The sequence below is a fragment of the Hetaerina americana genome, unplaced genomic scaffold, assembly GCF_022747635.1.
Source record: "Hetaerina americana unplaced genomic scaffold, ioHetAmer1.1.p SCAF_2, whole genome shotgun sequence".
In the NCBI taxonomy this organism is placed as follows: domain Eukaryota; kingdom Metazoa; phylum Arthropoda; class Insecta; order Odonata; family Calopterygidae; genus Hetaerina; species Hetaerina americana.
This window is the reverse complement of record NW_027286763.1, coordinates 107892474-107920139: the sequence shown is the minus strand read 5'-3', so window position 1 is coordinate 107920139 and position 27666 is coordinate 107892474. Positions and strand designations below refer to the sequence as shown.

The window sequence follows — 27666 nt, the reverse complement described above, 5'->3', positions numbered from 1 at the left end:
TCTTTTTCTTGATCATAGGTTAACACTGAATTAATAGCGCAAATTACTTACCACTCAAGCTAATCATTTTTGGCAGGATATTAAGTATCTAACTAAGCCAACAAATAGTGTTGTAATCACCAGCATGGGTGGATGGAGCTTCACCCTGAATTTTGTGCAAAAAGAAATGGTCTTTCATCCATTTTAAAAATCCTGGTTGCTTGACAGGGACCCCAGTTTCAAGTTCTTGAATGTAGTTCGCATGAGATGGATGAATACCTTCTTTTTCATACTTCTTACTCCAGAGTCTCTGACTTGGGAAACATCAAGGCCCATGAATACTTATCCTTTGCACATTAACACAAAGAGTATGTGGTACAACCTCAGTTATATACCCTGAGCATAAAAATAAACCCTGCATAAAAATTTACAGTTGTTAAGGGAATACATTTATGATAAATGGATTTGCTTCTTAGGTTACGGAAAGGAAGATCAAGCAAGGAAGACCCAAGGAACAAATATGTGTGCCAAGAGTAATATTACAGGGAAGAGCTTTTATGGCATTGGCTTTAGAAAGGGAAGATTTAAAGGTATCAGCCAACCAATATTTGGATATTAATATCGATGTTGATGATTATGAAGGATGTAAAAAATTCAAGACATTTTAACTTCACATTATTTAAACTGAAATATGATGCCATGCAATGAAAACATTCACCAGAAATACTGAATATTGTTTCCATTAAAAAAAAGACAAAGCTTATTAGGAAGGATGAGGAACTTTGGAGCATTGTTCTCAAGTTATCAACCATGTCACCTGATATTCTCCTTATATAAGGTATGTTTAATACATATAGTAAACTTTCACAATGATTCAGGGAGATAACATTTTTATTTTATGGCAAGCCTGATGCCAATGAACCTAATATGAAGTTTAATGATTTCATTCTGATTTTGTGCAACAAATACTGCAGATAGTTGGGACATGAAACAAAATATTTTATAAATAATGAAGAACAATAATTGAAAGCTATTTAAATGAGGGTAAAGAACCAGGGCATAATCGTGAATTGATAAGCTCCTAAGGATGCCAGTTGAATAGGAATATAGCTGTTGGAATGGACTGATGAGAAAAATTGGGATAGGCGATTAGATTTAGATTGGGGATGTGTATAAGGGGAAACAAATGTGAATCATTGCCTCTGAATATGGTAGCAGCAAGGCTTCCCCATGCAAGGTACAAAAGTTTAACTATGGGAATATATCATTAGATAGTTCAATGGTAAGGTTGGCTGGTTCAGCTCCCAAGTGTTCTCTCTCCAATGATTGGGATCTTATGCCCTAACAGCTTTTGCATTACATCCCTCTTCATTTGACCAGGATAAAAGATAGAACTTATAATTGAAAATTACAATTTATGAAATGAATTTCTCAAGGAAAGAGAACTTAAATTTTGCACTGGAAAATACAAAATTGCACGAGTTTATACTTCACCATACAAATTATTAATGATTGAGATGGAAAAAGGATAGTTGGACAATAATATTTATGCCAAAAGCAGTTTGGGATGAAACAGCCATTGGTGCAAAAACAAAGCTAAATGATAACAAATAAATATTGGACAGCAGTGATATGGGATGTAGTTTTACAAATGGAGGAAAATTTAGCACCCAAGAAGCAGAGTTCAAGAAGGTGCAGATATCATCATAAAAACTTTAAGTTTTAATGTAACCTGGATTTCCCGGTTGGTTGGGTTAATCGCCCTCACTCCCTAAATAAGCAAAGGTGATGATAGGATCATCTTACAACATGTTTTTGTATGTGATAACTTTGAGAACTACTCTAGGCATAATTTTCCTGAGTCAAATGCCCAAACAGAAGGGATTGTCGTTTCGTAATCCCCATACCTCTCTCCCCATATCCCCATATCTCCCCTAATCCCCATATCCTGATGCATATCTTAATGCATACATTTTCATCTGACTGAATTTATCACTCCAATCTGAAAATATCACTTTAGCTCACCAATTTCATTCACCAAAATATCCACCATGAGTAATCAGAAGTTTTGGTCATTATTGTCTTTTGTAATTGTTGAAACTATGACTTAAATAGATCCCACATTTGAGCCAATTTAAATTTCTACTATTGATGAATGGTGTTCTTCCATTCTTCTCTGGTTCCTCTTACATGAAATTCTAGGAAAATTTATAAAAAACCAATGTGAATTCATGATTTGAGGTCTAATCAAGTTTATACGAAGAAAACCATATCTGCGATTTAACATTATTTCGTCAAACTAATCAGATGACATTGGTTAAATGTATTTCCTATGTTGAGTAAGTTATTCCATAGTAGTAGTAGTAGTTTTAAGGGGAGGCGACCGATGGCTAAGGTCATTTGCGCCATAGGGGATGGACAGGAAAGGATGAAGGGTGGAGAGAAACCCGGCGTCGGCACTATATTCCATTAAAAATAAAAATGATTAGGTACCAAAATGATTCAGACCACCCAAATACATAGTCGGCATTCATCATACAAGATGGTATAACTGACCGATATTCTGAAGGGTGCCCAGTACTTCCACTGCTGACTTAAGTCAGTTCATTTTTCATTAACTTATCTTTCGACTGAATTGAGTCGAAAAATTGGCATATGTTAACTTACTGTATTTAAATGTAAAGTGAAAAATTATCGCAGTAGTAAGAACAGGCATTGGGGGTGGTACATATATAGTGGATCACAGTGGATCATCTATAGATTTGATTCTTATGCCAATTTGTAGTGAATTGTATTAAATCTTTATCAGTTTGGATTCTGAAGGAAACAAATAGCAGTAAGGGATTGCATCATGAAGTGGGGAATCCAGGGTAGGTTCTGTACTACAAGAAAAAACTACCCATAAATGAAATATCACTCTGTTGAATTATGTATTATCTTTATTAATTTCTATTATACAATGTGACAGTCCAACTGGCTCACCTGCCGCTCTTCTTGCAGAAAAAGTTGATCTTGTGCATTTGACATTCATTAAAGTTGGCACATGTTTCTTGGTGTAAACAGCATGCAAGAATTAACTAAAAAACATTTACATTACATACAATAATCAATAAAAAAATTGCATTTTTTTCATTTTGAATAGTTTACTATCAAATTGAGTTTAATTCATGTTTTGTCTTGGATGGAATGTGAGAAACAGGTGCCAGAAAGTAGGCAGCACACACTTAGACAACAAATGTATAATCGGTTTGCTTCAAAGGCCAACCATACAAACATTAAAGCAACCTTTCCAAGCATGCAGAAGCATTTGTACCCTACTCCTCTTTATAGTAGTTACCTGTCAGAACATAAAGTTTATTGTTATTATTTTTGGAATAGTTATTCTTCAATCTATATTTTTTAAGAGGTCTAACTACCAATATTGCCATTAAAACATCTCTGTTCACCTACTTGCACAAAGATTTACGGACACAATCAAAGGTCTATGCACTAAAGTAACTTAGTTTCGGCATTCTCTAGGCAATTATGGCACACATTTGGAACTCTTCGGATTCTGCCCACTTCAAGCTGATCATCTCAAAACTGTCTTAACTGTGGAATGTCCATTTTTTGTCTGAATTTAATGCAATAACGTAGTAACACTAACATAGCCAATTGAGTACAAGTGTGGCATAATGTAATCAATGTTGTTATGAACAATAATAATTTTATTTTAGCTAAAATGATAACAATCTCAATTAGCACTCATACTTGTAAAATAGACATGGAAAAACTTGGGGTAAGACACTAGGTACTTATTATACCAAGTTAATTTTCAGTGATGCCAACTTGGATTACACATTTTTTTGGGAGGTTTTCAGAAAGTCAATTAAGGATATAATTAATGGAGACTGAGTTCATTTTTAGCAGGAGAGAAATGAGGTAAAGTCTAACTTCATTTCAGATTTATTCACATTATTTGGGGAAGGTGGAGCCATTAGTGCCAAGGATAATGGCGGAGGAGTGAAAGGTGGCACAAAAATGTAAATAGATAAACTACAAGCCCTCTCACATATTCATCTCACAAACCTGAATGAATGACAACATTTAAAATCATTTTTTATTGAACTGGAGAAGGAAAAATCATTAAAATAATAAATTGAGACTCATATTTTTGTCATCTCCGCGATTAATATAAGAGTACCTAAGTTTAAGTATTTCAAATGTCCAAATTGATGATTAGCCCTTCAAAAAGGAGATTTGAAATTCAAAATTGCATCAGTTCTCATATTTTCATTTTGAACAAATTTTCCAACTTACCCTCCACAAAATGTAATAACACTTATCATTTTAACTACAAATAATGGTGACTGGCTTCAATAATGCTCTTTGACTCATAACAAGTGGTAATGGATGCCACCAAAACATCAGGGTTACTGAGGTTTCATATAATCAGTAACACCTCATTTTCATGCAAAGAGTGGTGCTGACAATGACACACCATCTCTTGGCATTCAGAAGACAATATCCAGAAGGTTAGACATTATTTTTATTGACTTTTACATCCATTTTCCGTGACAATGAAAGAGGATTAAATATTGGATACATGAGAAAATTATATATGCCAAGTAGTTGAAGAGAATAAATTTTCCCTACAAATCAGATATAACACTTTTTTTAAATGTAAAATCAAATTGAAAAGTAGCTGTACTTGAGCTTGAGTCATATAAGATATTATTTGAAATCATCATCCAACACTTGATGGTCATCTAAGGATTTGTTCATTATAAAAATTATATCAATGAAATGCTGTTAGTTGGGTGTAAGAAAAACATTTCCATTGCTTAGCCCAGCACTGCTTCTCTTCTGTACACTAAACTAAATTGATGATTTATTTTAATTTGGCTTCATGGTCAAAAGAACTATGCTGCATTAGATATATTCAATGGTTATTATAATGATGTAGGCACTAGAGCAACATGTGTTCATGATCCAAATGGGAACACCGACTCCAGTTGTGAATATTTTTAACATTTCCCACAGCATTAAGTGAAGTAATTGATAAGTTTATTCTAGCAACAAGACCTATTTACTGGATGAAAATTTTTAATTCCTTAAAAATCGTTTATGATCAATCATATGTCAGTTTTTGTAATAAAAGGGCTATTGTATAATGAATTGCATTTTTAAAGGCTACTGAATTGCACTGATTAAACCACAACTGCAAAATCCCCTTCAAAAGTAAGCAGAGAGCTCAATGCAATTTCTTAGTTTTCAAGATTCATTTTTGCACAATATTTTTATTTTTACATGTCCTAAATTTGTATTTCAGTATTAATTCTCAAATACTCCCTCCCCCTGAAAGATCAATCTTAGTACTTCATTGTCCATCTAGCAAAGGTGAAGAATTCCGACCGAATTTGAAAATTTTCACTCACTTTAAGTGTGCTGTTTTACTCAAATTTTTTGTCTCTTTCAAGGTTGATTTTGAACTTCTCTCACTGTATTAGCGGTGAGCTTTGACTGTCACTGAAATCAAGGGTGTAATACATTTCAGTTGTGTCAAGTGAAGGGAAGCTGCGAGCAGTTGCAGCAGATGCTGATGTTGATGAGAGGGCTCTCTCAATATTTGCTCCAGCAAGCCCTGCACCACTGCCACTGCCCCGGCATGAACCTTTTATCATCTGGCCCTCCACCTCCATTAGGGTTGGTGTCGAGCTTCCTCTCCTAGAACTATAAACAGTGCAAACATTATTCCCAAAGAGGAAGCTATTTTAAAAAGCAGGGTTATTATTTTCAATGCTCAATGGAATCATCATTGCTGATCAATGTTACAAACATGCATGATAAATAAAAATATATACATTTTCACCCAAATCTTTTTACTAAACAACCCAATTTCAGTAAAACGTCATCATCATTATCAGGTGCTCTGTTGAAACTATTTGACAAACGTTTTGATGAAACTGGGTCGCATACAAAAAAGATATTAACAGAAATGGGTACAGAGTGAAATTTACCCAATGTTCGGACAGTCTACCAAGTGATGGCCAAGTCTTTGAGTAAATTACTTTTATTTATTTTTTTATAACTCACAAAATGAGAAAGAGGCATTGATACATGCATGCAAGTACTGACAGCTACCCAATTTTAAGAGCAAACAATACATTCACAGCACACTTTAGGTTAATTTAAATAGGGACATCAATTACTTCTGTAATAATTCTACCAATTGGATTGTCTATAATGAATATATATATAATGAGTTCTACAGGTGTCTTTATGAAACAAATGATGGCTATAAAAACTGAAACTTTTTATTCTAATTAATAATAAACTCCTGCAGGCTTGAGCCAGGTAAAAGTTTATATTTGTTTCATAATTTCTAGAATTCAGTAGTTTAATTGATTAATAGGACGCCTCAGTACAAAGAAGCATTAATTAGGCGCACTCAAATATATATGCTCATTCAAAAGTGTTAACATTCCTTAATTTTTTATGATTTAGGGATAATAGGAAAATAGTTATTAAAATATAGGTTTGATAAAACTGTAAACTGATACTTGGTGATGTTTGCAACACTGACAGACTCTCTGGGCCTCAAAGGATCATGACTCTTGCTTTTAAATATAAATATAAATGCTTTCAGATAATGTACAAAATGAGGATTTCATTAATGTGAGATAATTTTACTATCCTTATTTATGAAGCACAACTCAATGGTAAATGAATATACTTTTGAACGGTTTGAAACAGAAACCCTTTTGAACTTTCCAAAGCTGAGACCTGACTATTGTTATGACCCTTAATTACATAAAAAAATTACTTTCCTTTTGTTACTCATGCATTTATTATTACTCTATGGTGAGTATGCAATATGTTATATTTACTATTCTGTATGAATAAAATCTGAAAGATTGACTTTGTTTATTGCTTAGTCAAACATCTGAGGAATCTTATATACATTGCGTACTTTCCAAATGATTTTAAAAAAAGGTACAGTTCATTAGGAAAAAGGAAAAATTTTGATTAACTATTTCTTAATAAACTAATTATCATCAGGAAAAAATCATGAAGCATTAGGTTGATGTGATGGCTTTTGTACTGGCTTCTTGTCCTGTGGGCCATGGTTTGAATCCAGGCTGTGGCAGAATTTTTCAGAGCTACTCCAATTTCTACGAGGGGGCTATGCAAAGAGTACTTCCAGTGGAGTATGACATATGCTGAATGGAATGTTAAACTTTAGATTCTTGCCAATTTATTTAGTGCATTTTGTTCTGGCAAATTTCGACACTGGCTTTCTCTCCTCCCTTCCCTCAAACCTTGAGCATCCTCTCTCTTGTACCAAATTATCCATCTATTCCTTAGCTGCAAATGATCTTATTTGGTCATGCTCCCAGTATCAACTACGACGGGAGAATATTTAAAATAGTTCATGCCTACTTTGACTATAAAAATTATTTGGAAAACCAATCAATGAATATTAATGACAAGCATGATGCAGTTGGTGAAAACTACTACAGCCATTTATGAGTCACCCGTGAACTTGGCTACTTGTAAGGAAAAAGTGGCATCCCACAGGTTTTGGGTTATACTTGGTAGTTCCTTTCTCTATATCCTGGACTACCACATTCCTATGTGTGTCTCAACCTACTATTGGGAAGAATGGGCTTTTGCTTCAGGATCATAGCCAGAGACCAATGACTCATCTCCGGTAAAGACCTTTGTAGAAAACATGGTTCATTGTTTGTGGCTTGGAGCAAGTCCCCTGCAAGTGTAGCATGAAATCATTGATGTGGATGAGATTAAAGAGAATGCAATGAGGCAGCTGATGACCATTCCAAAAAAAGGACTTTGCTGATTGTTTTGAAAAGTGGAAGAAACACTGTGATGAGTGTGAGAGGTTCCAAGAGGATATTTTGTAGGGGACTAAGGCCTCATTGTTATAGGTAGGCTATGTCTCTCAAAATTTTGCATAGCCAGATCCATTCCAGACAGACCTTGTATATGATTTATATACATAAATACTCTCCCTCCCCCGTTATGTTACATTATGGTAGTCAGTTGCTTGTTTGTGTTATGTTACTGAAATATGGAATTCATGGCTTATTCTATTTATAATGATTTAATTTATGTTATGCAGTTGTGCACTTTTTACAGTGTTGTTGAATGGTCGCTATCTAATGAGTCAGTGTGTAATTTTACTGTTTGAATAATAGTAAGTTTGTCTAAATATTCTTGGCTAAAGTAAATTTCATATCAAATCTATGTACATTGATTACAAGTCAAAATTAAGGTAATGCATGACTAGCAAATGATCATTAGCTTAACCAAAGAGTGCAAATTTACTTTTGTGCAAAGTGGCTTCACAATATAGCTAGTTACAGTTCGACAAGTACTACAACTCAAGAAAATACAGGGGTGCAACAGAGAGTTTAAATCAACCAAATTGTTGATACTTAAGCCAAGAAATTAGCAGAACATAAATGAAGCAGCATAGGTAATACATAAATGTGCTCTTTAAAGTCTGTTCTGTGTAATCACTGAGGATTATGGGTACACTTGAAAAGTTAATTCTAGTTATCTGCGGTTGGATTATTATTTAACCATTTAGTTTTGCAAAAAATTCTACTAGGTCAAATTGTGCTCACCAAAAGAGTTAAAAAAGTATTTAACCAAAAATGTAAATTAAATAATCAACCTATTATAATTTTTTAAAAGATATTGTTATGGAGAAAAGTTAGTTTTTTAGTAAAAACATGAAATTACAAGTTATAGAGTTGAATATGGATATGGATATGGATATAGATATATATATATATATATATATATATATATATATATATATATATATATATATATATATATATATATATATATATATAAGAATATATATAATTATACTGAGTAATCCTTGGTATAATTGATGTAATTCTGGTTGGATCAGACTTATTTCATGTCTGTTAACATAACAGGATGAAATACATGATTAGACTGCTTAAATATTGAATCATTGGTACACATAATGAAACAAGGTAATTAAACGAAACCAAACCCTATGTTTATTTTCATTCGGGAAATATTTATGAATGCATATCTTCTCTCTTTTCATTTACCAAAATTTTCCAATTATGATGAGCATTCAATATAAGATATACTCCTGTTTTAATAAAAAAATATGAAGAATTCTCATTTCCCCTATGTAATTCACACTATGTAATATGTGAATTATTACTATTAGTGCAATAATACAAAAGTACATCATAATAAGTGAAACCCCTTTCAACCCTCCAAACGAATTCACCCTTTCAACTTCCCTGGAGCGATGTTATTGCAGTGGAGGATTCCCTCCCTCCCAATCATGTTTTCATCCACATTGTGTGTTCAGAAAAATGTAGCTTTACCTTGTAAGTTAAAGTTCCAAATCTACCTCTCATCATTTCTACTCTATGCCAACTTATCTTATGAAATACACAGATCATGTTTCAAGGACAGTAACTGATTGAAGCGCATTGTCTTTTTTGCCCTATGCCATCCCATATCTACACTAAGTGCATTGAAACATGAGGCAATAACTGACTAAAAATGCATAGAAATTGTCTACTAATAACACAAAGGAATACTGCATTCATGTTGTCATGTATAATATGCACCTTGGTTTGGATGTCATGTGTTATATAATGGTTTATTCTCTCCATTACTTATTCTGCATTTTCCAGGGATTATGATTACCAATACCATCTTAATCTGGCCATGCAGCTTCTGTCACATACATGGAGCACCTTGTACACTCCATCCATTAATAATGGCTGTAAGCCATCCTCTTCCACCAAGGAGAAAATGACTCTAAGCTACTTATCTATGGCAAAGCATATCATGTTATTTTTTTCTCATGAAAGGTTATTTAGAATTTGAGAAATGTGACCACTTGCTCCTCTTACACATGAAAGCATGGCGGATTGATTCTTTACTAAATGTATAGCCAAACAAAGCCAAGCTTAAAAACATCAAAAGTTATCATGCTCAGAATGTTTTTCCACAATTTACATCTTGCAGGAACATTTCATAGGAAAAATTTATTATTTTCTATTATTAAGTAATTAATGACTTGTATTTCTTGTTTCATGCCAATGTGGTGGCTTACAGAATATGAATTGGTTTAGATAACTAATTTAACATATCAACTTTACTTTCAATACACTCAAAGAAAGCATATTCAAAAGTAATTTTCACTTCTAAAAGCTCATTGTGTCAAAATTGTGATTAATTTGTCATTAGAATCTATAACTTCTGGCCTTCATTTGCTTGACTCCTCATTGCTTAGACGGAAACAAAGTTGGTACCCAGAGCTATTTTTTCTCTCTCCACATTCTATGAAGAAAAACGGTTATATTGTAAGAGAATATTTTGGACAGAAGTTCACCAGAGAGTCCTTGCCGATCTCCTTGAATGATGGCTCTAATTTGCAAAATTATTATGATCTGGCATTACTTCCCCTTCTGTTTTTATTTCTCCTTCTCTTACCCCTATTCTTTCTAAAAGTACTACCACTTTCTCATGATGCTCTCACAATGGTATATACAGAATGCAAATGTAGACCTCTGATAACATAATCTACGACACTGGTGGCTATTTTTGTTATATATTGTTGTGTTGGATGTACATTATCCATGACCATTAACTGAGCAGTTCAAAGTAACTGCACATGATGCTAAAATAATAACTTTAGTGGAGTCATCCACTTATGCACATTACAATGCAACAATTCCAAAGTCAATTGCACTTTGGAAATGTTGTATGAACTGAGTATTTCATTGAATAAGGCAGATTGGTTTACAGTTACCAAGAACAATAATATTTATATCGTGCACTTGGCCATGAACAATTAATTTTTGTCCATCAGTCTTTCATTGCAAAAACTCCATTCAAAGTTTCTTCGGGCATCAGTTTAATTCCTACAATTATTAATATCCTTTTGTCACATTTCAAAGAACTGCAACTTCAGTCTTAATCTATTTGATACCATCCTCAAACCTGGGGTTTACGTTGGTTCCATTTAATAACCTTGGAGTGAATTTAATTTTGTAATTAATGCACATAAAATTTAAAAATCCTGTTTCAATATTTGTACCATCATAATGAATTTTCATGTTTGAATCTAGGCTGTTTTATAACATTTATATGTCTGTATATCTTAAATTTGTGATGAAGAAACTTAAATTTTCAGAGGGTATATAAGGAGTCTTGGATATAATCCAATCATGAGAATGAATACATCTGAACTTAGGTAAGTATATTTTAACAACTACTAAATTTGATACGTAAGGTTTTTAGTGAAAGATTTTACTTTGCATTCTAATTAATTGAAATGATTCACGTGAAAGAGAGTTATCACTCCTCAGTGATGTGATTTAAATGTGAGTGCAGGTATTGTGATTACAATGCAGTATATTTGAGTTGTACCTACCCCCCCTTCCACTCCCTCCAAAGGTTCTTGGTGTTGGAGTGACCTTCAACCTTGAACTCCTGCCTAAGTCACTGTTGAAAGTAGGTAGTATTCAACTATTTTAACTTCTTAAGTGATGTTATAAAATTCATACATTTTTATACTTTTAAATTTTAGACATAGGTAGGCAGATACCTTTATGAGAGACATTAAAATCATGAATGAAGATTGTTTCCATGAAGTAAATTTTAAGAAAACAGCATAACATGTAAATATATCCTTTTATCAACCTAGGTAATATTGCATGACATATGCATTTAAAGCAAGCCTCTTGCTTGATTCAATATTTGTTTCATTACATTAAAGGAATTGGACTATACTACAACAGTTTGATGTTTCATACTCAAAACTAAAATTCTCAAAGCTTTAATATCATTGATCCTAGGTACTTTTATTGCAAAGCTCACTTCACCAAATTGTTAATATAAATTTACAGACATAATATATCAAAAAAGAAGATGAACAATATCGTTTTGCAAACATTGTCTTACCCTTGCTGTGCGACTCTCATTTTTCATCATTAAGATATATTTTCATACTACTTGTTGACAGAGATATGGTGGCATTTGGTTAATGCTTGTTATTTTCATTACTGATGCTTTGACCAATGCATTGAGGGATTTAGTATTGCATTGTATTGTATGGAGTTGTCTGGGAACATAAAGAGGTATTAAAATCTCACTCCTGATTAATTTGATGCTTGGTAACATTTCCGTTTGGATGCTAGGTAACACAATCTGTTTGATTTCTAAAAAAATAGTTATGTAGGGAACACTGTAAATCTAGAAAAGGTAGATGACTACTGATAGGTGTGTATAACCCTTGTTATATCCTTAGAAGGGAACCAACAAATTATCTGGAGTTGGGACTTTGCAGTCACATAGAAGACTTAAAAAAGGTTGATAGCTGTGCTTAAATGGGCAAACCATGGTAGGCCGTTGAGTAAGGTGTCTGTGATGATAGGCGCTTTGAAATATGATGGACAAATCCTCTTCAAATACTTTCATTAGTTAAAAAACATGAAATACATAAAAAATTATTCAATATGTGATCAAGCAGATGTGATTACATCATTACACATTGTACTTTCAAAGGTTATGCAAATTTAGATAGAATTTAAGATGAGGAGTCTTTTATTCTTTGAAATCCATTTCTCATAACTTGCAGCTTTTCCATCTACGAAACGGATATGGCACCTCTACCTTCTTCTAATGTTTACGGGTTATTTTCATTTCCTCAAATTGGTATGGGGGAGCTAAGAAAAAGAAATATCTGCTGAGTGTTCTTTGAAATTTTAGACTAGATTATAGGTGCGGCTGATATCAAGATAGGATTATTACTGGGTCTCTTGCTGATCAAATAGCTGAGTAAGGACTTATTTGAAATGTTTAACTTGCAGTTATTAAGTATTAAATGTTAATATTAACACTTTTCTTTGGCTCTAAAACATCAGAAATGTTATACATCACTTAAAATACACATTCATATAATGCCACTCTTTACTTGAATTAAATTATGATATTTTTTTTCATCTATCTTCTTTAGATTGTAAGGGAAAGGTTGATTATTTGTTTCAGTTGTCAAGGCCAGCCATTTTATTTTGGATAGTTTACCCCATGTCCATGAATAAGATCTTATTTTGAATGTGCTGAAATATGGAATAAAAAATATGACCCAAGTAGCACAAAAATTTAGCCAACATGTCATACTTTTATTTTTGAAATTGAATCCCAACACTAAGTCCAAATCTAAAAATGAAGGTTATAGAATAAAAAAAATCAAATTTAGCCAGCTAACATGGAGAATGGTTGGTGGATACACACAAATGATACTCTAGGTCTCATTTTCAACATTAATAATTACTACTTATTGGAAATATCCACAGTATTTCATGAAATGACTCCTACATGAAAGTTGGACTGATTTTAAGAGGATTGAGGTGGTTGGCATTTGCCCATTTAAGAAATGGAATGTGAAGGTGTCAAAGGCCCAAAAGAAACAGTCATGGAATCATAATTAAACAAGATTTATCTCATAATTTATGTAACCATAAGTAATAATATTCTGTTCCAGTTAAATTGTATTGCAGCCGATCGTACTTTGCTTTGCATTTCACAAACCTTCCAGGATCCTTATTGAGTGCGGCACAAGCTCCATCATTGTGACGGGGACACTTCCCTCCCAAACCAAGGCTGCTGCCAAGGCCTCCTTTCACGTGAACCATGGTGCAAGGGAGGAGGTGCCTAGGAGCAGCTCGCAGGAAGCATCTCTTATATGCTTCACCATGAACACGACAGTGACAAATTGCAACCTGGAGATAAAAAATGACAAAAACAGTAAGGTACACCACATCCATAATACTGATATCACAAATAATAGTTAGGTACCAAAGATAATGCCATTACACCAATAGATGCCATGAATGTGCCTTGAAACAAAATTTTCAAAATATATTTACACCTACAAAAAATTAATACACAAAATTCATGCATTTACATTGTATTTGACTTTTAGAGTACAACACTAACAGTTATTCTCCAATGTGCATCCAACTTTTAAGAATCACCTCTCATAATATAGTTAAAGAACCAGGCTTTTTTATTTCATACCTTATACAAGTCCTTACAAATTTGTATGTATTGATACAAAATTTTTATGCACCTGAGCAAGGTAAAAAGACTTACACAAAATTGATAACTTCTAATTTCTGAAATTTATATGAATACTTGCACAGAATAAGATCTAAAAGTAAATTATGGCATGTCACAAATAATCAATTAAGTTATTTGAATCCACAACATTTGCATAAAACCTACAAAATTCATGCCATGAAAGGATCATTAACTGGTTTAATTTAGATCCACCTGAACTACAGTTATTAATGAAAAAATTAATTATTACTTATCATATGAGTATTTTTGTAGTGAATTATTTTATCTCAAGAGCTGTTGAAATGGGGTCAGCAGTTGGAATGACAATAGTACTGACTTATGGAATAGCTCTTATGATTTTGATAGGAATACTGTGGCATTACCGTGAGTATAACGATGAGCAGGGCGCATGCAAGTGTGCCGGCAGCTATGTAAACATTGTGGAGATGATCGAGGTGTATGGAGATGGGCATCTGGAGGTCAAGGCCAGAGCCACTGCCTCCTGGCCCACCACCACCCCCAACTCCACCTCCACCACCCAAGAGTCCCCCGCCACCCAGCAAATCTCCATCAGGGCCCAGGACAGACCCATCACCATCTCGGCCGCCAGTCGGGATAGCCTCCAGCACAAACTCCTCTGCCAAGGCAAAGAACCGAAATAAAAATGAAGAGAATATTAAATTTGGAACCAAATTTAATAAGAGATAAAGAATATTTAGGGAAGAACAGTCTGAGGGTCTTCAGTCCTTAACAAATGCTAGAAAATCGGGTGATGAGATTAAGAAAATAAGATGTCCGTATCATTAATTGGGGAGAGACAAGGTGTGGGATGTGAGGAAACTCTACCCTTTTAACTCTTGTCTCTCCATACTTGACAATTAATGGCACCTGCCTATTTAATCTTATTCCCACTTTGCCTTACACCAAAGTCACATTCAGACAGCGGTAGAGTAACATCAGTACAATGACAAAAATTCCGGATCCTGCCAAAATTTAGAATATCCAATAAACATAATCGAAATAGCCGATATGTTTATGGTTGTAATAAGTGAGTTATTCCTATAGAGTCACCAAAACTGCACACTCATTCCTTTCAAATATGTACATTAAGATAGAAAAAGAATGTTCACTCTCTCTGCAATAACATTTCAGTTTTCTTATCATTTTAGAGGGTGAATAAACTTGTAATCTTTTCTGTGATAAGGTAAGTGAAATAAACTGATAATCATAAAAATAACAACTGGAAAACAATAAGTCGGTTAACTCTTTACTAACATCATTAAAATGGTTTTTTGCAGATAAGGTTACATCTGCTATAGAATTGTGACATAACTCCATGAGGGAATTCATTGCCAGTATTTCTTATCAAACTTGTTGACCGTGGATCCTTTTAAATTAGTTTGTCACCATATTGCATTTGTTCTCCTGAATCGGTCACAATGAGTAGGAGATTTAAATGAATAAATAATTTTATTAGGATGATATTTATATGAAACATTTTTGGGACACCTCTCTTTAATCTAGGTTTCAGTCATTATTAAAAAAGTTGTTCTAACTTTAACACACATGGCCAATATTATATATATATATATATATATATATATATATATATATATATATATATATATATATGTTTTAATTCGTTCAGAAATATCTATGTGTATTACCATATGGAACAGTATCCCATGGTGAAAAATATGTCTGCACGGAATCAGAAAATTGAACTGCCTGGGTTGTAAAATTGTTTTTTTAGGCCTTCCTACAATCTGTTAGTCATTTTTTTTAACCTCGCACTCTGTAATTAGGTTTGACCCAGCATAACAGAATATTAATTAATAATTTCAAGCAGTCAATGAATTATAAGAAAAATATCTAATGTGCTAGCAGTAGTGATTTTCCATTGCAATTTCTGACATGGTTTTAAAAGCAAGCCTCTGTCTATTATGGCCATTAGAGTTTCTTCCCCCCCTCTTATTTAACTTAGAGGCCATAGAGCTCATTATTTCTTGCTAAGCCTCAGTCTATTTTGAGTTTTTTGACTTTATAAAAATTTGGGATTCCACTATTTGATTTACATTTAATAAAATATTACCCTTATCATATTAAAAAATTTCAAAATTATTTTAGCATATCTAAATGTTTTACATATTTGATTGTTCAGCAATAACAGCATGATTGAAAATTAAAGGCTGAAGTTTACTTGTCAATTTTTAGTCTCTTTTTAAAGGTTACATTTAGATTTGATGACAATATTTTTGTTACAACAAGTTCATGTTATTTCTTTATTAAACTGTAAGCTAAAAATATGATGGCATCAGAAAAAGAATTGAATTCTTTTCTACCAAATCAGTGCTTCTCAAACGTTTTCTGTAATGGAGCAATTTCCAAGCCTGGGAAGTTTAAAGGAACACTTGGCTCATTCTTTAGGTTGGGTAATTCTATTTGTTGAAATTTAATTTAAAAAATTTCTATTAAAATTATTAATTTAGTAGTTTTTGAATACATTTAACAATGATTATATTTTATAAAAATATGAATAAATAAAGCATTTAATGGCCTTTATGATTTTGAATTTTTGAAAAACATATCTTCTCGATATCAGGCTCAATATTGGGAAGTTTTATTATAATATCTGATAGCATTGAACCTGTTCCCGCACACTGACTTTGTTCTAGCATAATGAGAAAATCCCGCTTCATATAAATAAGTTGCAGAAAATGGAAGTAAAACAATAATAGCTTGTTTAAATAAATTGGGGTACTTTTCTCATAAACCTTCCCAGGAATAATTTAAGACTGACTTTGTATTTTTGTTTCATATAAGAGTCATTAAACAAATCAATCAAATTTTCATTTTCACTTTCGTTTCAGCTTACTGGTTACGCTGTCACTAAAAATGGATTTCAAACCCAGGAATCGCCCTTACTAGTTTTTGGAAAATTTTGTAAAAAAAATAGATTTCAAAGTTATGTGGGTGCTCGAAAAATGCATCTGAAACATCGAAATCTGTTTAAAAATTTGAATTTTTCAAACATTCATGTAAGGCAGAAAAACAGTCAAAATTATTAGATTCAACTGATGAAATCCAACATTTTATTTTTTATATTACAAGATGAATTATGTATTCTCTTGTATTAAAAATTGTAATATATTTTCCATGCAATTATAAGTTAATTTAATTAAACTTGGTAAAAATGTCTGCCATGTATGAAATTTTATCAACCATACTGGAGTTGTTAAAACTTCAACAAATCTTTGTACTTACACCAGAATTATTTTATGGCTTAAGGAAGAAAAATTTGCCACTTCAAAGTTCATTGGTTGCTAATAGTGCTTTCCTTTTGGATAGCCATCTCATTTCAGTATATAATAAAAGTGCTTTGTGTTCACTACCCATTTCATCACAAAACATTTTAAAAAATCTGGATTGAATTGGCCTTGATTTTACATAGTTTACAACTAGTACGGCTTCCTCCATAGCATTTTTCAAGTTTTTGGAAATTTTTTCTGTCCCTAGTCCTTGCCTATGCAAAATATAATGACTGCTGGTGGCTCATGTAGCTACTTTCTAAGTGATAAAACTCCTTTCATTTTTTCTACTTTCATCCTTTCCCACCTTTCATCTGTACACTTCTCAAAACCTATATTTTGATTTATAATGCCATTATTAAGACAGTTAAATACATTATATCCTATTCTGTAGTTTGCCTAAGTAAACATAGTCCTGCAACATCCATTGCTTCCATGTGAAAATGCCATATACTGCAGGGATTAAGACAAGGTGCCCTCTCGTCTCGACTATCAAACCAAACTTTTCCTTGATTAGTGGTTGATGCACGAGGGTCATTCAATTATTAATGAGACAAATGGATATAAATAATAAACCGTCCATCGGGTTCTTACCAAATTTGGGCTTTTTTTCAAGATAATAACCCCCAAAATGTGTGCATCTATTCCATATTTCCTGTAGCTTTCTAATTCTGTTACCAAATCTTTTTCCACATAAGGCGTCCAGCGCCCGTTTGATTGGTCCAAACAGGTAAAAATCTGATGGAGCAAGGTTTTGACTGTACGCGGGATGAGGTAAGACCTCCCAACTCAATTCTTGCAGTTCAACACGGGTCAGATGGGACGGGGCTGCATGACGGCGGGCGTTGTCATGCTGAAAAATGACTCCTTTTGTTAAGGACCCACGGCGTTTGCTCCTGATAGCTGGTTTGTGTTCCAGAATCTCAAGAATAGCACCGGCTAGTTCGCCAATCTTCTGGATCATATGAGCCTCCAAAAATGGTCAGCATCACTTTACCCGACGAGGGTTGAACCTTGAAGTTTTTTGCGAAAGGGAGAGCTGGTGTGTTTCCACTATATACTCTGCAATTTGTTCTAGAATTGTAGTAATGAATCCAGACATTGTCGCTAATAACTATTCTTCCAGAAAAAGCGTATCTTTCAATCAAACTTCGCAACTTTATCTTGACTAATGGAAAGTCTCGATTCTTAATGAGCATCAGTAAGCTGCCTGGGAACCCATCTCGCACACGTTTTTCTATAGTCTAAATGGTTATTAATGATATTGTGAGCAGTTCCAACACTTAAATGAACTTCCTTAACCAACATTTTTACAGTAGTTCTTATGCTATCGCCATTAAGTCCATCGATCCTCAATTCCAAGGGGGGACCAGAGACTTCGCCCACTTCGGCGCTCACCACCCACACTTGTTTGGCCACTTTTAAACTGAACAACCCACTAGTAAACATTCGCATGGTCCATACAAATTTTCAGTATTGCACCAAAATTCTATAAAATATTTCACTTGGTTTTACACCTTTTACTGCTAAATATCTAATGGCAGATTATCGCTTTTCTAAGGTGCAATCTTCTTGTGGACTTGCCATAGTGAACTGAAATTTTTGAAATTATTTTGACATAAAATATTTGAACGGCCGACTAGGTCTCATCCCAAGGTTCCCAACCAACAACCCAGAAAAAATTTTGAGATTCAATGAATATTTTTCAAATGAGAGCATTAGTCACTTCACTCATTGAATGGCGTTCGTAGTTTCGAAAATAATGTATCCTGGAGCATAGGCAATTTAAGATTCTATTTTGCAATACACGTCACATAGCTATAAGGATAAAAGTGTCATTCATAAAAATGAGACGCGAAGCTCAGAATGTTGTACCTTCCAGAATGAAAAACCGAAAACTGCTCCTGCACATGAATTGAAATTAATTGCCTTAGACTAGTTGCCATACCCACCCCCACACCTACTGCGATACGTCACTCGCTTGTGCCGCTAGTATTCATTGTGCCGTGTCGGGGACATCTGTTAACCACCGGGGTCTGCTCCTTGAGCTCATTTTGTCATCTATGTACTTGTTATATTATCCATAGATGTGTTCAATTATTTTCAATTGCATCTTCCAAACGCTCTATCATCATAAACTCTCCGAGGTATTTATTTTCCTACCCCAGATTCTATTTCATTTTCAATATACTCCCGAAGCATCACGTTTTCATTACTTCAAATAATACTTTCTATTCTTACAGGCCATCGCATGCCACGTTGCCAAAGAAAAGAAGAATCCACATATATTTTTCATAAACCGCTTCCTATTTCCAGGATAATAGAAAGTGATACTGATAATTGCAGTTTAGTTGTTCTTATGAGAGAAATCTTTCCTTCCTCCTACTTCCTCGACCGTTTGATTATCTTGCTGCCTTGGTTTTATAATTATTCCACTCGTTTCAATCGGTATTTCACTTGTTTAAATAATAAAAAAATAATAAAATCATCTTCTTCACTTCGACTTCAAATAATCACCGTAATATACTATTATTTAATATTTTCCTCTCCATTTCAGACAGGCTGCAATACTCCTCGGGCCTTTATTCTTTCCTGGAAGAATAATTAAGACGTTCTCTCACTGCACCATGATTATCTTTCTTCATTTATATGCACTCCCCAAGATTACATCATTTCATTTCCTTGAACTCGCGTATTGAATTCATTATGGGTGCATTTAAGGTCAAGGGTGATAAATATCATCTACATCCAACTTTTTCTTAATTTTGCCTTCTTCTCTACTTTTCCATCTTCTGATTTTTGCCGTCTCATTCCTTCGTAGTGGGTATTTAATAGTTTACACGGCAACGCCATACAGTTTTAAAAACAAGGCATATTTTATTCTTAGCCCCATTTTTAAAAGATTTTCGAAGGTGCACGCATAAAGTAAAAGTCGTTCAATCTTTTTGTACTCTCTCCTCTCTACGATAAGACTGATTAGCCATCTTTTGTGGTTCCTAAAAATTTAATATATTCAAACTGTCCTTACTAATACTTGTTTCTAATCTTTCTTCGATAAATTGTTGCTTTTATTAGGCTCATTAGGATAGATATTTGTTATCTTAAGTTTAATACAGTTCATTTTTTTATGACGAGGATTGCCTTAAAAGTTTCCGATTTCACCACGAATAAGGTCGTTTTCTACAACAAATTTGGGGAATGCATCTGCGCATACATTGAAATGTACCCACCAATGTTTTGTTGAAACTGGGTCACGTACTAAAAATATATATGAGCGATTTGAAAAGATTCAAAGTGAATTTAACCCAATATTCATATCTACCCAGGATCGGCAAAGTCTACCAATAAATTATTTTCATTTATCAATAGCTCACAAAACAATATAGATACATAAATGCATGTATAAGATACTGACGTCTACCCAATTTGAAGGTCAAAAAATGCATTTACACTACTCTTCGCCCATAAAAAAAAACGTCATTCGCTGATACGTGAATATCTAAAATTCATTTCTCATCCAAGAGATATTCACGAATAACGGCGGATACGCTTTTATTAAAATGTATAGCTATTCTTAATTTTAAACGTTCGACAGATATATTTGCCAAATATTGATTTTTTGGGATGTGTCAACGCATTGTTTTCCGATTTGTTTACCGGTTCTGAATGTATTCCGCGTGGTTTTCTGTTTGACAGTACCCGTAGGTATTTCAACTATTAGTAAAATACGGCCATTAAAATATAGCATCCTCTATCTCAACACCACTATCGGCATCTTTTTATTAAAATATTTTCCCATGCGTTTCTTTTCTAATCCCTTAATCATTTCATCAAAGATTAAGAAAGGCTGGTATAAAATCGAGCAAGCAGAGCAGTTCGCTGTTCCAGTAAACATATTGGGCGAAGATGGTCACATTAGTCGGAGTGAAGACTTGCTTCGGTAAATGACAGAGTAAGTAAGGATACAAAGAAAATGTCAGTGAAAAATGTTTAGTAAAGCGTGGTTTTTGAGGCACGAAAACATGGTCGCTGTGTAAAGATGATGGCCTAGATTGGAGGCTTTTGAGATGAGGATTTAGAGAGGGATTGAAAAGGTAAAATGGGTGGAAAGAAAATCAAACTAGGAAGTATTGGGCATGTTGGCGGAAGAGAGGGAATTATTGGGAGAAATCAAAAGGAGGCAGGGAAATGGATATGTGGTGCAGATAAAGGTAATGAAATGTTTAATACAGTAATGAAGAAGAAAACGTGAGGTAGGCTAGGAAGCGGTCGAAATAGGATAGGTATGTTGGACGGAATGAAGGGAGGAAGGTAGAAGTTGGACTGAATCGAAGGGTCCAACCAATTTCATACTTAAGAAAATCACCAATAATTATTTCTTTATCATTAAGTTATATATTGATAGAAACAACTAAAATTTTAATGGCGCACGTTATAATTTTAGTTGTGAAACTGAAAATAATTAACTTAGACGCCTAATAGGGCCCCAGTTCACTTCTATGTAAAGACAAACAATATAACAATGCTAGTAATCTGCTAATGATAAGTTTCATACAATTGAGTACTTGCACAATATTAGGGAGTAATCAGAATAAGTTCCCTAAACTAAAGCAATCCTATAAGTGCACCGGAGAGAATAATAAGTGGAGAACTTTGTTGAGAGTGAATACTAATTAAACAGTAAGTATAAAATATAAATTAAGTTGATAATGCTGATGTTAAATAGCACTTAACTAAAACTAATTGTAAAGCTGCCCGAACGAATTGTTAAGGCTTCTCAATTCGAAACAAGAGGACAAACATCTAATTTTCGCCATTTTCTACATGCATTTAGAACCAATCATTATGACTGACGTAAGGGAGAGGTGTTCTTTATAAATCGTATCAACTGTAGAACTTGGACTCATTAAAACTTACCTTCGCATGTGTTCCCTGTGTAACCTGGGCGACAGGCGCAGTAAAAGGAGTCAACACTGCTCCAGCATGTTCCACCATTGCGACATGGGTTTCCGCTGCATGCCTGGTTTAATAAAACGAGGACCCATTAATACCAAATCTCAAAGTGGAATGAATGCTAATGACATATTTATGGGTATAGGAGTACAGGAGACTGGCTCTGAGGTTTTGAATTTACGAATATCTAACAAATGCCATTGTGCTTTAAATAAAACGTTCGTCTTAATTGTTCAAATGCTTGAATTGAGTTTATTAAGCCATTTTAATACAGCGTTGCAATGATTAATGATGGCAGAGTTAATAGTGAAATATAATTCTCACCCACAACGTTAATTTTCCCTTAAACCCTTGAACAGAGTAATACACGATACTGATGAAAGTGCTAAAACAAGAGTTTTCGTGTACACAAAGGAACTATAGTTACTTCCTTACTCCCTGCGTTTGATGCTGAAGTCAAAAGTTTATTTTTCTGCTGAATATACTGGACGAATTGAGGCATACGCTCACAGTCAATTTCACATCAAAAATATGACAACTAATTCTATGAAATAAAATTATTGATTTGATTTATTTTCTTATCGCAATGGAAGCCTTCTAATATTTCTCATAGATAACTAAAAAAATTCGGTGAAATTTTCTGCAGTAATCTTTGAGTAACCAAAATATTTATATGATTTTCAAGCAAAGTTTACAGTAGTTTTCGCGTGCGATAATGACAATAGTTTCAAAAATATTAGTCAGTACGCCAAACACTTTCAGGTACAAAACATCTCATAGGAAGAAGAAGAAAAAACGAATGTGTAGGCTTGAGAGACGGTCTCGTGAGAGAGACACCAGTTTTAGTTCCCCTCCTCTCCTCGGGGATGAGGCCAACGCACCGCTCTGGGCGCCGGCGACTGGCAATTGGGTCCAGAGAGGCCGGGCCTGCACTCGCAGACGTATCTGTTGCCGGTGTCGATGCACCGTCTGCCCGGGGGACAGGGGTCGGGGTCGCAGAGGTCGACCTTGAGGTGGCAGCGCCGGCCCCCGTAACCTCGGCCGCAGACGCACGAGTAGCCGCCGATGTGGTCGGTGCAAGTGCCGCCGTTGGCGCAGGGCGAGGACTCGCACTCGTTGAACTCGTACTCACACAGCTCACCAGCGAAACCTGCGGCGGCGAGACGAGGACGAAAACTCTTGTGAGGGGCGGTCGGGGGGGTGGGGATGAAGAAGTGTAAGTGGGAAGAGTCCCCCCCTCCCCATCGGGGTGGTCCGAAATGAAAAGAAAAACACGAATTTCCATCTCTGGTCTCCGCGTGACGTCCTCAAAACTTTCCGAGTGGTATCAAAAATAAAACATGCAGTCTCAAAGAGTAAATTTTACATTAAAAATTGAGAAGTCATGCGCGGTCATTTTGTCCTTGAACATCGTAATATTACTCAATTTTGCTGTCTGTGATTGTGGAACATTACTATCGTGAATTTTCGTGACGTAATAAACATTTATCCCGTCCATCAAATGGATGACAGGTTTTGACTCACAGAGATTAAGTTAAGTTTAGTCATAACAATGATACACGAAATAATAAAACGCAATTTTTTGGGATTTATTTAGTGTCAATGAAACACATGGTAATATTTTCTTTCAATTTGGTGACCTAATTTACCGCTACACATGTTTATCAAACACAAAGCAGAGCAAAAAATATATAAAGGAAATAGCAAATTATTATTAAATTTTTCAGGATATTTTAATAACCTCATTTGCGATATATGTTCGTGTCTTATATCTATTTTAGGAGATTCAATTGAATGACCAGCGATCAAGTTCGTCTGTGCGACAGATGGATTTTTATGCAAAAAAATATGCTAATTGATTTTACATTTTTACCAGAGACATTTACAACATTTAAATAATATGGATGTATGACACATATATGACATATATATGATATCATAACACATCATAATACAAATTTTTCAAGATATTGTTTTGATTTTAACGGAGTAAGGTCTTATCCCTCGCCTTCCTTAGTCCTATTCCAGAGTATTTTTACAGCATGGGTACATTTACGCTGATATTAACCACTCGAAATAGTTGTATTTCAGTTCCCAAATTGCAAAAATTTGAATTCTTGAATTAATGAAACTCTTATCAGCATCATTAAAATCTGTCAGCGGTTTTCCAATAAATCAACCCAATATTAATTTGTACCCGCTCATTTCGTCTGTAATAACGCAGCAACACCAAAAAGTTGCTTTAACGCCTCTGGGAATGACTTGTCTGTAGCAGTATACTAATTTTCATGTTGTTTAATCATTTACGGAAGTCGTAACAAGAAACATATCGGAGTGAATTATGGGGAACGGTCGAAATTACGACTATTTGTCACTTTTCTTTGATTATTTCCGTCTCTGGACACTCATTGAGTCGTGTTATCCTTTCTTTCGCGCGTTATCATCTGTCAAATTCTTTAGCGCGTGAAAAAGAATGGAGTCCTCACATGTTTACAGCTGTGACGATTGATACATTCGACGGCAAGCCACTTCTAAGGACATGCAAAAGTAACATCCCCAAATCAATAGGGACACGAGTCAGATATTGGATTGGGAAACGTCCGACTTTGAGTTAAAGAAGAGGATTTTGATTAAAGCACGCGAAGTTGCCCCGGCGGGGGGAAGGGGGGCATCCGTCCGTCAGAGGTCACCTTACCCGGTTGGCAGAAGCACCGGAAGCCGTCCTCCTGGTCCACGCAAATGCCGTGCACACACGGCGAGGAGGCGCACTCGTCGAGGTCCCGCTCGCACGCGGGTCCACCGAACCCCGGGGGGCATGCGCACCGGAAGTGGGTCGCGTTGTCCGCCGTGCACGTGGCTCCGTTGCGGCAGGGCGATGAGTCGCAGGGGTCGCTCTCCTCCTCGCACGTCTTCCCCGTGAACCCTGTGAGATCGGAGGGGAGAGATGGCGGGTGAGAATTCCATCACTCTTCCAAAAACAAACATAAAAATAAGTTAGCCCCCACTTAAATCACAATCGTGGACATTTTAAACTGGAGAATTTCTTGATGAATTTGAGAGCGGGTCTTTGAGACAGGAAGATACACGAATTGCAGACTTTTGAGGCGCAGGTGAGTCGAAGAATGGAGGAAAAAAGTTGGACGGAGAGACGGAAAGACAAACCCCGAAGTTTCGAAAAGTGGCCGAAGGAAGGAGGAAGTTATTTGGGGGAAATACGCAAAAGGAAGAGAATGTGGGCGGAGGAAATATTGAAAGGCAGTGGGATGCGGAAGGGTTTGATAAAGGAAAGGAGGAAGGAAGGTTGGGTAAGCGGGTTAGAGGAAGGAAGAGAGGAGGTATTTTAAGACAGCATGAAGGAAGGCAGGAGTTGCGAAGTAATGCAGAAAGGAATAACGTAGGGAAATGAAAGAGAAAGTTCTCACGATGCTTAGAACTAAATAGCCATTGGGCATAGTCAGAAATTTACCTTTAAATAGTTAGAAAACCTTAAATGAAAAGCAAAGTGGAACATATATAAACAATTTTATCTTTAAAAGGATGATATGTTTTAGACGCAATAAATGTTTAATGATGCGCAATGATGTGTTTTAGACACAATTGTAACAAAGTATGAATGAATCTCCGGGCACTATTTTATTCTGCCGGCGATAAAAAATGAAATTCGAACAAAAATCACGCATTTGGATTTAAAATAAACACACAACTTAATTGTTAAAATTTTTATCACCATAAAGGTCGATAATATAAAGGGATAACATCTTTTTCCAATAAAATCAGTGTATTTTACCAATATATGACGTTTAACATACACATATCGTATCCTCCAATGAGAAAAAAATTTCACATAACTGTTGATTGCAAACTCAGATGAAACGTCAATCACATCGGAAGGCAAGCAAATTAAATTTCGTTTTTTCTCCATGGCATATGATTTTAAATTCAGTGATATTGAAATTTATTGACATAATTTAATACACAGCCCAATCAACACTGCTCACTTGAGTGGAAAACTCATGAAAATACTCATGTCCTGATCGATAATAATAATTTGAACCAAGAGCTCCATGATACTGAGGTTTTCCTTCTTACGTATGCCTTGAGGCACCCTTCGATGAGAGTGCGTCAGAAAGTGAGAGGTATTCAGGGAGATAGGGGATGAGAATGGCTGGCATTGTCAGTAATTACGTGCGCTTGAAGTTACGAGCAAAGGATAAACGTATGATGAATAGACATCCGAAGACATTATGACAGTTGTCATATCCTGAAACGATCACGGAAATTACGAGTACAGACAACATATTTTCTTCCTCTTCAGTCTTCCACTCTCTCGAGCCTGGCACTCAAAAATGCCCGTAAACCTTGAAGGGTTTTGATTTGGCTGAAACATGAGGGGACAACGGAGGGCCATTTAATTAAAGTGAATGAGGAAAATTTATTTTTATTTTTCGTCGGCATAACTGTCGCTCCTTTTTTGAAAATATTCAGAGTAGAAATTGTGAAATTTCTACCATTCCAATCCACTTGATAGACCCTTAAAAGCAAAAAAATGGGGAGGAATGGATAAATCCCAAGCCGGGTTGAGGGCGGGTAAAGTTCCCTTGTCAGATGTGAACTAAGGATCCGATCGAGATTCGGATGATTTACTGAGTGTGTCATCAAACTATGTCGATGCCATATTTACATGATCAAAGACTACAAATTTTATTTAATATCTGTCTTCCTCTGGAGGAATTTACATTGACAAAGGGGCTACTTTAAAGAATTTTATTTCCTAGGTACCGTTTGGAAGTCCCTGTGGTATAAATTTCCACACGAAAGAGAAATGTCATAAACAAGCGTAGAGCAAAACTTAATGTGAGCGTTGCGCCATGTGGTAAAAATATCGATATGGAACTGAATATAGATCCGCACAAACAATGCACATGAAAGCAGAGAAGCATGCAAAATAAAGAAATGAGTAAGGCATTCTGTAATTAATAAAACACATTTGCGATTTTGATGAGCTTTTTTAATTATACATCTCAAACAGGTTCAACATTTACGCACCGTTTTCAAGAGGCCTATCACCTCTAGGGTATTTATTCAAATACCAAGTACATCAGAAAGCTTCAGGCTTCTTTTATCAGCCATTGAAGTTAATTAAAGAATAAATATGCGTTTTCTTAAATGCCAAGTGAGTTTAAAAAATCAAATGGGAGATGAAATAAAGAAGTTCAAGCTGCATCAGTGACTGAGAAGATTTGAAAGAAATGAAAACAAAAGAGAGACAGGCTTTTTGCCTCCTATTTCG

The 27666-nt window shown here is 34.9% G+C and overlaps 1 protein-coding gene across 1 annotated transcript in view; it reads right to left on the bottom strand.

The window, feature by feature from the left end:
• Nucleotides 1–2900: 2900 nt before the first annotated feature.
• Nucleotides 2901–27666, bottom strand: part of LOC139688367 (uncharacterized) — a 900666-nt gene continuing 875900 nt past the window's right edge. The window contains exons 6-12 of the mRNA XM_071585902.1: nucleotides 25072–25299; nucleotides 23258–23526; nucleotides 22341–22443; nucleotides 14711–14752; nucleotides 14499–14614; nucleotides 13585–13775; nucleotides 2901–5691 (exon numbers count right to left, since the gene is read on the bottom strand). Of these exons, the coding sequence (XP_071442003.1) occupies nucleotides 5457–5691; nucleotides 13585–13775; nucleotides 14499–14614; nucleotides 14711–14752; nucleotides 22341–22443; nucleotides 23258–23526; nucleotides 25072–25299 (1184 nt within the window). The 3' untranslated portion in view covers nucleotides 2901–5456. The remainder of the gene's footprint in view (nucleotides 5692–13584; nucleotides 13776–14498; nucleotides 14615–14710; nucleotides 14753–22340; nucleotides 22444–23257; nucleotides 23527–25071; nucleotides 25300–27666) is intronic.